At 43.7% G+C, this 13,231-nt stretch overlaps 1 protein-coding gene across 1 annotated transcript in view; it reads right to left on the bottom strand.

The window, feature by feature from the left end:
- Positions 1-290: 290 nt before the first annotated feature.
- LOC124041721 (epidermal growth factor receptor-like) overlaps positions 291-13,231 on the bottom strand; it is a 57,782-nt gene continuing 44,841 nt past the window's right edge. Inside the window, exons 13-27 of the mRNA XM_046359636.1 lie at positions 12,989-13,121; positions 12,311-12,401; positions 10,506-10,672; positions 10,308-10,346; positions 10,000-10,144; positions 9,775-9,897; positions 9,288-9,386; positions 8,002-8,187; positions 7,149-7,304; positions 6,788-6,863; positions 5,005-5,249; positions 4,677-4,844; positions 2,586-2,639; positions 2,323-2,416; positions 291-2,080 (exon numbers count right to left, since the gene is read on the bottom strand). Of these exons, the coding sequence (XP_046215592.1) occupies positions 1,626-2,080; positions 2,323-2,416; positions 2,586-2,639; positions 4,677-4,844; positions 5,005-5,249; positions 6,788-6,863; positions 7,149-7,304; positions 8,002-8,187; positions 9,288-9,386; positions 9,775-9,897; positions 10,000-10,144; positions 10,308-10,346; positions 10,506-10,672; positions 12,311-12,401; positions 12,989-13,121 (2,231 nt within the window). The 3' untranslated portion in view covers positions 291-1,625. The remainder of the gene's footprint in view (positions 2,081-2,322; positions 2,417-2,585; positions 2,640-4,676; positions 4,845-5,004; positions 5,250-6,787; positions 6,864-7,148; positions 7,305-8,001; positions 8,188-9,287; positions 9,387-9,774; positions 9,898-9,999; positions 10,145-10,307; positions 10,347-10,505; positions 10,673-12,310; positions 12,402-12,988; positions 13,122-13,231) is intronic.

Below are 13,231 nucleotides of genomic sequence, written 5' to 3'. Positions count from 1 at the left end.
TGCCACAGCCCTAGGTGCAACTTGTTATTAGGAAGGTGTCTTAATGTTTTGTACGTCCCGAATTGCAGGCTGCAATTGCACCCTTCTCACGTTGACACACAGAACATTCAACCCTGGACTCTTCAGGTCTTCATTACAGTAACGTTAATTGTATTTTTTGTTTTGTTTTGTTACATGAGACCCTTAATAATCGTGTTTGTTCAGCTAAGTAAAATAGAATGAAAAACAATCAGATTGTCAGTTGAACAGTTCAAATATGTAAATAGGTCTTTAAAAAACACGCCAAATAGTTAAATATAAATACGTTTAATTCATTTTCACGTTGAAAGGAAATGATTACAGTTCATCAATAACTGCATATTTATATATAAAGTGGCAAGACCATCTAGATGAGGAATGTTGATAGGATTATTTATAGGTGGCCAAATTGAATATATTGTACACAACATCATTTCATACTTATCTATACATGTACCTCTGTCAAACAGCAGGCTCTCAAATGACAAGTAGCTTTTTAATATGTTCATTTAAAACTAAGAAAGAGATTCATTTTGAAAGTTTGAGCACCTGCAAGAGTGCAAGACTTTAAAGCTGTGAGAAGATTTAAAGTTGTAGTGTTAGAACGAAAGGCCTTACTGTACAAAACAATAATAGGCAACACAGATGTCCTAATGTTGATGCAGTTACAATGGGTCACCAACAGGGGCCAGTGTCTCTCCCATCTGGCCATATGATGAAAGTTATAAAGCCTTCAGCAAAGTCATCAATAGCAATATTTGCCACAGAGGTGTACTCAACAACCGCTTCTTTAGGAAGAGTCCTGTAAGGTTTCAGAAGTTCCTCCATCAACGCCCTCCATGGACCAGCCACCATTAGACTCCGATGAGGGCCTCCTCCTTCCCACTTCCGACACTTAACGTTCAGCAACATTTGACTCCAGCAGGTCTCAAACTGTAGGTTCCACACAGAAGAGCTCAGACGTCCAACTATTGTTCTAACAGTTCCATCCCTTTAGATGTGGGAGCTAAATACCCAATACTATATACTCAATACACCAATACTGTATCAGTGCCATCTTCTAGTACATGTACCGTTTATGTGTTGGAAAGTAAAGGGTGCGCCGGCATATAAGTGTTTTTACATTTCTTTCACAAGGAGCATCTGATCTCAAGGATTGAGCTATTTTGTCTAGTAATATTGTTTCTCCACTTTCGTATCACAACATTGCTTTGTGCAACATGACACCTATGGGTTTCTGATATGGGCTACAGCGTCTGAAAGTATAGGCCTAAGGTATTATCTTGCTCTTTTTCACCCAATGGAGTTAAACACCAAGAGCCTCGTTTCTGTCTCATTTCATCAAACTATCAGCTCAGACTCCATTTGAAATGGACAATTTTTTGGAATGAGGAGACTTTCGCAGCACTGTACCGTACTACAAGTGGCGAACAATAGAAATCACACACACTTGGCTTGTTTAAGGCAGGGATAAATACATTGCAAAGCAGTCCATGGTACCGCTACCCCTGCTAAACAAAGACATTATGTCTTCTCTCAGTGGGATAGAGAGCCTTATTACCCAGTGTCTCTTTTCATCCACAGTGGGAGGTAGGGGATAACAGGCCTCAGTTTGGGCCTAGGTACTCTGTGTTCTCTGCGGCCGGGATGTGTCCGTTGGCATGGGTCTTGACGGAAGGGGTGAAGTCCTGCTGGTAGTCTGGGTTATCTATACTGTTCGGGGGTTGGTATTTCTGGACGCATTGGAGACCGCCATTGGAAGTGGGGGAGAGGCCATTGGAGCTCGGGGAGGAGAGCCCATTGAACATGGGGAAAAGGCTGTTGGCGGTGGTGGTGAGGCCACTAGAGGTGATGGGGGAGATGCCATTGGAGGTGGTGGGGGAGAGGAGAGAGGGCTGGAGGGTGTTGAGGTACTCAGGCCCCACTGCCTCGTTCTTATAGCAGTTCAGGTACTCTGTCTCTGTGTCGTCTGAGGAGATGGTGGGGAGGAGGGTGCGAGGGGGACCGGGGTGCTGGTATACAGGGTTCATCATGTCCGACACACCATTCTGGTTCATGTAGTCTGTTGAAGCAAAATAACAGAAATTAGTTACGACAGCAGGTAAACAACCACTCTAGGTACTAAGTGAAGACATTTTATTAAACTGTTCGATTTTAGTTTTCTAAACAATGACAGAGACGATCTTCTTCTTTTCAAAATAAAACCATTTCTGGTAGGAAAACTTCACAATGTATCACTATCTCTTGGGAAGTGAGCCATGTTCTCGGGTTAAGACCCTTTGGGAGGTCAAGGGGCACACTCGCCTGGAGCTGGCTGGAAGGCATGGTCCAAGAACCTGTCTGTGGGGTCAGCAATGTACCGGAGAACCATGCTTCCTTCTCTGACAGGGAACCCATTCTAGGGAGAATAAAATCGTTGTTAGCCCAAAACCACACCTTAACTGCAAAGTATCATATGAGTTAGAGATGAGAGCTGTTGTTCCATACTGTGAAAGACTCTGTGTCATGGCAACAAAGTTTGCTTTTCAATTAACCTCAATGTTACATTTTTGATGTGTCTCTCATACCTCATTTCTGCTGTGGCACAATCCAATGCTGCTGTTCAATGTGCTGTTTTGGCTCTGAAACACAGATTTACACCCGAGTCAAAAATTACATTCCAACACATATGATAAAACAACACAAAAACACAAATAAATATCCACATTTCTGTAGGCCTACTTCTACTAAGTTCTTGTTGGTTGAATTCTTTACAGTAATGTTTCAAAAGGTCAAAACCTTTTAATTTCATTACTGTGTATGAAGAAGAAGGTGAAATAAAAGCGACCACAATTAATAAAAAGAGTGACAAAACAGCTCATCCAAATGTAATTGTTTTCGAGAGGCTGAATAAGAGGAAATTAAAACAAGTTAAGCAGGGAACCATCTGCCAAAGACTACGGTCCAAGTCCATAAAAGGCTGTATAGTGTACCAAACACTTCTATTATATAAGCAGGTTCCTCCACTTGTATTCTGGGAGAAAAATATTTAACAAGTAGTGCTGCCTGCCTGCGAAGGTAATCAAATTTGAAAGCTTATGGAGTAACCAGCCGGCTTTCTGTGGCAGGCATACAGCCCGGGTAGCCAACACTGGACCTCTTGGAGTTGAGTCTGAAGAGAACAGAGGAGGAGAGAGAGAGTAAGAAAGAGTTAGAGAGAGAGAGAGAGAGAGAGAGAGAGAGAGAGAGAGAGAGAGAGAGAGAGAGAGAGAGAGAGAGAGAGAGAGAGAGAGAGAGAGAGAGAGAGAGAGAGAGAAAGAGAGAGAGAGGATTTATCCTAATCTCAAATGCAATCAATCAAGGGGCACATGGGAGGAAGCGGGGGTGAGGGAGTAGTGGGGGAGAAGGGGGTCAGAACAAGGACAGGGGAAGAAGAAGAGTCCCCCTGATGACATTTTAACAGGAACAGGAAGTTGGGCGATTGAGGCATGTCTTGTTCAAGCCAGGTATGACACGGTATAAACGCCCACGTAAATTCAATTGACTCTTTCCTCCCCGGCCGACATAAACCAAGATTCAATTTCACTACGATTGCAAAAGGGGCTAACTAAGAACTTGAACTGGGATACGTACTATCACCATGACCTGACCTGATTTAATCTTGTTAAGTACAGGATCAATAAATAAATAAGAGATTGTTCAAGCATTTGCGGAAACAATTGGCCACAAGGATTGTTGGTTCTAATACAAGGTGTAGTAGGGAAACCTAAATTGCCTGCAGTAGTCTAAATTGCCCAATAAATGTCAATTTCACCCCGTCAAACTGTGAACTCAGTGGAGGTGGATACCAAAATTCTGCAGACCCCTTCTTTGTAAAACAACAGAAAAGAACTATGAGCATAAAAAGTTAGATGGAATTCCTTTTCTTTGATTCATTGCAATGATGCATTTAATCCAGTTTCTTTAATAGACAAAAGAAAAACTCTTCTCTGTGTTAGAAATGAGTGTAGAGGAAGAGAGCCAGTGGCTGCTGGATGGTGGAAACCTTTTCTTTGGGCTGGTTTTCTGGATACAGATTCAGCCTTCTCCTGGACTAACCCCCCTTGAACATGCTTTTTAGTCTAGGAGTAGACTATTCCTGAGAAATAGTATCTCTCTGTCAATTTGAGCCTCGTCTCCAGGCTCAAATTGCTGGTGCATAGAGCCTGGTAACAACTTGAAAGGGGTGTGGTGAATTAGCTGTATTAGATGGGACTTTGAAAAATGGCGAAAATCATCAATCAAAATAAATGTTAAATCCCATTGACCATATTCTTTTAGGGAAGCCCAACTGATTCTGGGTTCGGGCATATACAGTTTGTATTTGAAAACTATTTATTGAAGATGTGTACTTTCAGATTTTCCAAACTCACATAAACCTTGTTTAAATCACTTGTGCTGCTCACGCCTTGAAGTCCACAATGTAGTGGTGAGGTTTCTGAGGGTTATGCTAGATGGTGATTGAATGAGAGATCAGCCAATTAAAATGGGCAGTTGTTTTGTACGCTCCTTCCATAGACTTCCAGTCATGTCCCATTCTGAGGCACTGTGAAACCAGACGGTTCGACAGACAGAGCCGGCTAGTGGACGAGATTACAAAGCAGTAGATTATGACTAGCCTAGTGGATGTGTTATTTTACCATAGAGTGTAGGAGCTGGGTACGGGAGGTACTGGGGCTGGAGAAGAAGCTGTGCTGAGGTACCAGGTACTCATCTGCGTCCACAGCTTCCTCCATGTCCTCTCCACTGATTAGGCTCTGGTAGAACTTGGTGTCTGTGGGACTTGGGAGGTGCATTCGGTCGTCACCCTGGAAGAGACACACGCATCAGCACCCAAAGACCAGTCCGAAAGAATTATAGAGTAGGTACGTGTTTTGTTCACTAAACTTACAGTGGCTGAGTGAGTTTAATCGGTTTGTGTGGTCTGTGACTCCACAGTAATTCATGACAATGAGTTACACCGCTCACCTGGATGACAAGGTAACGTGGGGGATCCCGCGCCATCTTGGAAAACTCAGCTATCAGCTCCCGGAAACGAGGCCTGCTGTCTGCGTCGATCATCCAGCATTTGACCATGATCATGTAGACGTCTATGGTACAGATGGGGGGCTGGGGCAGCCGCTCCCCTTTCTCCAGCACACCTGCTATCTCATTGGCTGGGATGCCGTCATAGGGCTTGGTCCCAAACGTCATCAGCTCCCACGCGGTCACACCTAAACAGAGGTACAGTGAAATAGATCAGAGGCACAGTCAATGACCTAATCTCAGTTAAAAGCATTCATTACTGTCACAATGAACCGTTTTAACTTGTGGGAATTGGCCTGTTTGGGTAGGGCTAAATTGAACTGTTTCTTACAGAAGAAATATGAAAAGCATATGCATAACCGTAATAGCAAATGAAAGGGAACAGTTTGGAGATGATGGGTCAATTACTAGACCAAAGGTGAGGACACAGCAGTTCACCTGACTGAATCCAAACATTTCACTGTTGATTTTATGTGCATTTTACATTTACTGTACTTTTCGCCGCATTTGTTGATATCAAAATCAGAAAATACTCTGGATACACTCAGTACCATGATAAGAATATTCCTGGAAATGTGGGGTAGGTGCAACTTAAGACAGAAACATGACATGGGTTTGACTGAGAGGACTAACAGGTGTCTCCAAGTGGCCACACACTTCTCTAAAGTGTACATTGTTCCTAAGTCATTTCAACCCACTTTTATGACTCAAAGAAGAGTCTTCAACTATAAAGTGCTTTTTTGAGCTCTCTCAGCTGTGACGTTGAGGAACTAGAGCAAGCACACTTGTAGTTGTTTTGTTTGGAACGCAACCCTGCATCCCCGTCTTCACACAATTACTGTTGTTGTTTACGCAATCCAAAAATGGCGTCATTCATAGCATGTTACTGTACACCCACTGCATTCCAATTTATGCGCTTGTCAGTGCACAAACCTGCCATTTTCAACCCGTATAGAGGTACGAGTGTAAAGGGCTACTTATAGTGGCATAGAAACAATCTCAGTTAAAGTTAAATAACTAGGGAACATTACTTTGTTTTTATTCCAGAAAAGCTGATAGGCAGAAACCAACAATGTCAAGTTACTTTCTAAAAAACCCCACAGAGTCAACATCAGTGAGTTGGATGTGTCCTTAGGAGTGGGAGTTGCCAGGTTCCGTTGGTGTTGGATCAGTTTGAAAGAGAAGAGGAGGACCAGGAAAAGGGAAAGAGGAGAGGAGGATAGAAAGGGGGGCTTAGGAGGGCTGGCGGGTGGTGCTGCCAGGGCCTGCTGATGTCTTTGCCTTGTAGAGTAGAAGACACAACTTCAGAGAACTGGATCTTGAGACCGGCCCACAGAGCAGAGTGTGTGTGTGCGTGCATTCATCCAAACTGTGTGTCCAAACCAGGGGTGGTGTGTGTTAGGGACATTGGTTGAGGTGGAGGATTCAACATTGTAAGATATCGGACCTCCAGGACCTGCCGATGTAAAGTTAGATCAGCGATACCAGATACCCATTTCTCTAATCTCCCAATCTCAAAAACCCAATACTCCTATCTGGACCTGATTTGAACAGTTCTGATTAAGTACATGATCCAGAAACAATATTTATGCATCTGGATTTACACAAGCACTGTGGTTAATTCCAGCATTGACATGCATTGCTGTACATCCAGTTTTGATATATGTATGTTAAATGGATTCATGCATTAATCCTATTAAATCGTGTGGGTATGTGGGTTCCTGACCATAGCTCCAAACATCACTCTGATGTGTGTATTTCCTGTGGAGGATGGACTCCAGTGCCATCCATTTGATTGGTACCTGCAGAAAGAGTGCTCTTATGAGTTACGGTTCACAAGACCAAACTGAGGTAGTTCTTCCAGATGACCAAGACAACATTAGGTATGTAGGTAAAGTATAGCAACTGTGTTATCGATAGACTATATTAGGTCGGGATGGAAATAGTAAAATAAATCACCATCGTACAGAAAAAAATGAAAGAATTGACCATAATATTATATTTACTTGGCAAAAAATGTGTTCCTTGAGTTACATTTCTTCACAGTAATTAAATTCAATCAGTAATGAGGGGAATGAGGAGCAGACCTTTCCTCCGTCTGCGTGGTACTCCTTCTCGTCAGCGTTGAGGAGTTTGGCCAGGCCAAAGTCCGTGATCTTGACGTGCTGAGGGGTCTTCACCAGGACGTTCCTCGCTGCCAGATCACGGTGCACCAGGTGACGCTCCTCCAGGTAGCTCATCCCCTGAGGCCAACCACAGGTCAAAGGATCAAATGAGGATGTAGAAGCGAATGAGTGAGTTTATGGCCATACATGGGCCCTGTTTTAGAGCATTCTAACTGTATTCAAACAGAGAGATAGGGCTACAGCACTTTAAAGTGACTCATTGTATTATTGTTTTAAAAAGGTCAACAAGATGTCAAGTGAACGTTGAACTGTAGGTGTCTATAGGAGTGTATGGACATACACGGCCTTTCCGGACTTTCCACTGACTCACTGTTTGATTAAGTTTTAATCCACTACACTGTGACTCATGGGTAGTCTTAAAGGGCCAGAGTTTTGGTCAAGTCACATGGTTAGGAAAGAGGTCCGTGCCTTATCATAGTCTGGGTGCCACGTTCCAGTTTCGCCATTTATGCCTAACCCCGTCATGATCGTTGTGTGACAAGACAGCAACAAGTTTTCTAAATCAAACACAGACTGACACCAGATCTGTATAATTATGCTGCAGAGCATGACAGACGACTTCAGGACAGGAAGTGCACCCAGCATTTTGTGGTTTGAAATTCCAAATGTAGCCGTAACAAGAGTAAAAAAAAGAATATGAGTTTTTACAAACACACTTTTCTTTTGGTTAGTTGGAAAAACAACAGCGTCTTGGAAATTCACTACATTGAATGAACACATACTGCCCGGTCTCTTAAATGCACCATAGTCTTACCTTGGCGATCTGCACACACCAGTTGAGGAGGTACTGGGATCCGATGTTGTCCTTGTTCTCCTTGACGTAGTCCAGCAGACAGCCGTAGGGCATGAGCTGGGTGACCAGCTGCACTGTGGAGGTCAGGCAGATGCCCAGCAGACGACACACATGGGGGTTGTCCACGCTGGCCATCACATAGGCCTCCTATAGTCGGTTAGATATAGTACCAACATTTATTCCAGGGCAGTATAGTACAGTATACTGCCTTTAGGGCTAGTGATGCTGGCATCATTCTAGTGTGCGCTCATAAAACTCAATAATGATATCTAAACATTAACCATTTCAACAACTGACAGCTTGAAGACAATGTACGCTTACGAGCCAGATACGTAAACGTGCAAGACCTTTTCTTTAAAGAAAGCTCTTGACCTTCGTGGTGAGAGGTCAAGGAGAAACATCACTGCAAAAACCTCAGCTGTCCATGCACTCTAAATCCTGAAACGGAATATTCACAGGACCGTGCCAGACCTGGGCTCAAATCATATTTGATATCTTTCAAATAGTTGGGGCGTTTGATTGAGCCTGCCTGGAGTGCTAGATCGGTGGGGCATGAAGTTGGACTATTCTATTGGTTCCACTGCGCCAGGAAAGCTCAATCAAGTGCAGCCAGCCAGCCAAAGTATTTCCGAATACTTAATGAACCCAGGTCTGGACTGTGTTTTTTTTTTTAATCTGCGGTTACTGGAAAAGATTTTAGATTTCATTCCAGAAAACCTTAACCTTGAATTAGTATCCTCCTCCCACTCCCCAACCCTGGTCCAAACCTTCTCAATGAGTTAATCTCATTTCCTACGCTCCCACTGAGAAAATGACTTCTAGAAACCTGACACCATTTCCCATTTTCTAACTAAATGTTGTCATTATTTCAGCTTCTTCCTGAATTGATGAGCATGTGCTTGGAATTAGTGTTTTTTGACATGCAATAGTGGCTGTATAGGCTTTTCAATAACATATTATGCTGCTAAATTAGGTCAAAAAAACAAATTTGCCAACGAATGTTTCATTTGAAAGTGCTTGTGCAGTGTGGTATGTATACCATACTGTGCTTAATAGCACTAATTTAGATTCTACTGTAAATCACATATAGAATGTCTTTATATTCGGAAGATACCAGTTCTAACTCCCATGAACAAACATCTTTAAGCAGGGATGCCAACCCTGGGCCTTGAGGGCCGAAACATTTCTGGATTGTGTTTCTACCAGCCTTGTCTAAGAGTGAAGTGACATAGAGTGATATAACTCACGTCCAAGATCTCCCTGTTGGCTTTAGGTGATGTGGCCTCTCTTAAAACCTTAATGGCCACAGGAATCTTCACGTCCTCTCCTTCAGGGACCCACAGACCCTGCACGACACACACACACACACACACACACAAAGTACAGATGTTTTCATGCCATGTCAAGAGGTCAGGAAAAATTCCAGGCACTAAATAATCATAAGAAAAATGAGTGTACATTAATAATTTCTTAAAGGTTTTGGTTCGTTACAGTGGAACATGGGAACGGCAAACTAACTGGTAGTTACGGTGGACTGGATTATGAACCAGGATGTGGTACGTTAAATATGTGGCTGTTAATTGCAAAATTGACAACAGACGTAGCTGTGGTTAAAGGGTGTTGGTTTCATACGCAGTCGTAACACACATTCCCATAAGCTCCTTCACTACAGTACAATCCAAGACACTGGAGTTCTCTGAACGAAATCTAGAAGAAGTTAGCGCTTGTATTTACCTTGTAGACAGTGCCGAAGGCCCCTGATCCTAACACTTTGATCTTCTTAAATTCGGTCTCTTTGAGAATGCGGAGCAGAGCCTGGTTGGGGGCCTCACCACTGGGGGTCAACGGTTCAACTAACTGTAGAATAGCAATAGATGTGGATAAGGACGGTTTACTTTGATGCACTATCAACAATGACTACATTCCCTCTGTAGAAAGCCCTCAGTGTCTGCCTCTCACCTCTCTCTCCTGGAGTAGTCTTCGCAGGGTTCTCTTCCTCTTGATGTGGCGTCGCCTCAGTAACACGAAGACAGACAGGCCCATGATGAGGAAGGCAAGCAGCCCACCCACCACACCAGCCGCGATCACCGATAGGCCAGAGTTACTGCATGGGAGACGGGTGGTAACCAAACAACACAGAGAAGAAAAAAAACGACACACAAATGATAACTGTTCATTAGCTTAGTGAACTGAGTGTTTCTAAGTTTGAATACAATTGGAACAGTACCATTGTAAGTTAGTGTTCACGATAAGAGTCAATTGCTTACCCTATTGACTGACAGCCTCTCAGACCAGGACCGGTGCATCTGTAAACACATAACGCACGTATGAACACGTGTCCGTTCCAACACCTCTACATCAATTGTTTTACTGAGACATTTCATTTTTAATATTCAAATGGGATGCATTTGTCTGTATTTGTGTATTGCGGTATTTATGCGGTTGTGACAGATTCCTTAACTTACCCCTGGGTACAGTTCTGGTGGCACAGCTGGCACACCTTCATCTTATCTGCATACTTCCAGATGAAGGTGTTCTTGCCCCCTGCCACCCCTGGCACCCCTCTAGGGCACCCCAGGACACAGTTGTTGCCGTCTTTGAAGTTAGCGCACTGAGTACACTGCTCTTGGCCCTGAAAGAGAGAGAAGAGGATAGCAAGACCTTGTATTACATACACATCTAAAAGAAACAACTGTGTGGAGACATACTTTATTTAACAGACACAACTATTGTATAATAATAGCATGCTAGAGAAATACATTGTGCCTACTGTGCTGGGACATGGCATGGAGATGGACACATAGTATATTAAGCAATAAGGCACGGGGTGGTAGGGAAAGGGGGATACCTAGTCAGTTGTGCAATTGAATGCATTCAACTGAAATGTGTCTTCCGCATTTAACCCAACCCCTCTGAATAAGAGAGGTCCGGAGGGGCTGCCTTAATCGACATCACCGTCATCAGCACCCGGGGAACAGTGGGTTAACTACCTTGTTCAGGAGCAGAACCTTGTCAGCTCTGGGATTCGATTCGACAACTTTTCGGTTACTGGCCCAACGCTCCTCCCCACTAGGCTATCTGCCGCCCCTATATAGTCAATATACCAGGGCTAAGGGCTGTTCTTATGCACGACGCAACGCGGAGTGCCTGGATACAGCCATTAGCCGTGGTACACTATACATACAAAAGTATGTGGACACCCCTTCAAATTTGTGGATTAGGCTGTGACTTTCAACGTGGCACCATCATAGGATGCCACCTTTACAAGTCAGTTTGTCAAATTTCTGTCTTGCTAGAGCTTCCTCAGTCAACTGTAAGTGATGTTATTTTGAAGTGGAAATATCTAGGAGCAACAACGGCTCAGCCGCAAAGTGGTAGGCCACACGAGCTCACAGAACGGGACCACTGAGTGCATAGGCGCGTAGGTCAAAAAAAATTCTGTCCTCAGTTGCAACACTCGGTGGTCTCGTTCCGTGAGTTTGTGTGGCCTACAACTTCGCAGCTGAGCCGTTGTTGCTCCTAGACATTTCCACTTCAAAATAACAGCACCTACAGTTTACTTTTCCTCTTCAAAATAACAGCACTTACAGTTGACCTTTCCTCTTCAAAATTTCAGCACTTACAGTTGACCATGGTCTGGGGCTGTTTCTCATGGTTTGGACTAGGCCCCGTAGTTCCAGTGAAAGGAAATCTTAACGCTACAACATACAATGACATTCTAAATGATTTTGTGCTTCCAACTTTGTGGCAACAGTTTGGGGAAGGCCCTTTCCTGTTTCAGTATGACAATGCCCCCTGGCACAAAGCGAGGTCCATACAGAAATGGTTTGTTGAGATTGGTGTGGAAGAACTTGACTGGCCTGCACAGAGCCCTGACCTCAATCCCATCAAACATCTTTGGGATGAATTGGAACGCCAATTGCGAGCCAGGCCTAATCGCCAAACATCAGTGCCCGACCTCACAAATGCTCTTGTGGCTGAATGGAAGCAAGTCCATGCAGCAGTGTTCCAACATCTAGTGGAAAGCCTTCCAAGAAGAGTGGATGGGGGCTGTTATAGCAGCAAAAGGGGGGACCAACTCCATATTGATGCCATATACCACAAACCTGAGGTGCCTTATTGCTATTATAAACTGGTTACCAATGTAATTAGAGCAGCATACCTGATATACCGCGGCTCTCAGCCAATCAGCATTCACGGCTCGAACCACCCAGTTTATAATATAGAGACAAATACTTAGACATAGAATAAATATAAGAGACACACATACTGGTCCAGTGCAGGTCTGGGTTCCATTGAGGAGATGACACTCAGGATGACATTCCACACACGTCTTATTCACCTCAGTCTCACGTGGCTCCCTGCAGAATGAGGACTAAACGTCAGCATGTAGCATATTTCCACTACCCTAGTCCCAGATCTGTTTGCACTGTCTTGCCGACCTTTATTGTCATCGTCCCATAGGAGTTGCTAAGACAGCACAAACAGATCTGGGAGCAGGCCATACTTCCTACTTGTTCAACATTTGATTTTAGGTGGTTCCATTTGCAGATGGTTGCATTGATCCCTTTCCTCATAGCAAGAGTTCCATTGTAAGCAAGGTGACGCTCAATGTTTTACAGAGGAGACTCCCGAAGTTAAATATCTATGAGTTAAGTGCTCCCATTCCAGCTGAGAGGACTGTCTTCTCATGAATTGCCGCCTTACTGCCTTAAGAACGTCTTACATGTACTCCTGATGGCAAGTCTTCTGTCTGGTTTTACTATTTCATTCCATGCAAAACTGCATCTTGCAAAATACCCATGTTCAATTGATAGCTTGAGTTGCCAATAGTTTTCTTTGCCAAGTGTACAAACAGTTCATTTCACGCTTCTTCACTGCTTCAGCTTTGCAGAATCAGGTCCCTTTAATTGTATAAATGGGGAACAGACAAGTGATCCTCCCTCACCCCTCTAGCAGGTTACAGGAGTCTACACAGCTTCCTGTTCGGCTGTAGTCCTGACAGGCAAAACACATGGTGGGTCCAGGTCCCCAGCAGCCATATCTGGTACACATTGTGTCACAGGTGTTGTTCTGCAGCCCTGCAAACACACATGCACAAACACATACATATCGACACAAAATCATTGTTTTAACCAAGACATAAAGTATATATAGTATTCAAAATATCCTTTTCACTTTTCACACAACC

Source organism: Oncorhynchus gorbuscha, linkage group LG08 (genome assembly GCF_021184085.1).
Source record: "Oncorhynchus gorbuscha isolate QuinsamMale2020 ecotype Even-year linkage group LG08, OgorEven_v1.0, whole genome shotgun sequence".
In the NCBI taxonomy this organism is placed as follows: domain Eukaryota; kingdom Metazoa; phylum Chordata; class Actinopteri; order Salmoniformes; family Salmonidae; genus Oncorhynchus; species Oncorhynchus gorbuscha.
Note: the sequence above shows the minus strand (reverse complement) of the source record. Positions and strands in the feature narration are given on the sequence as shown.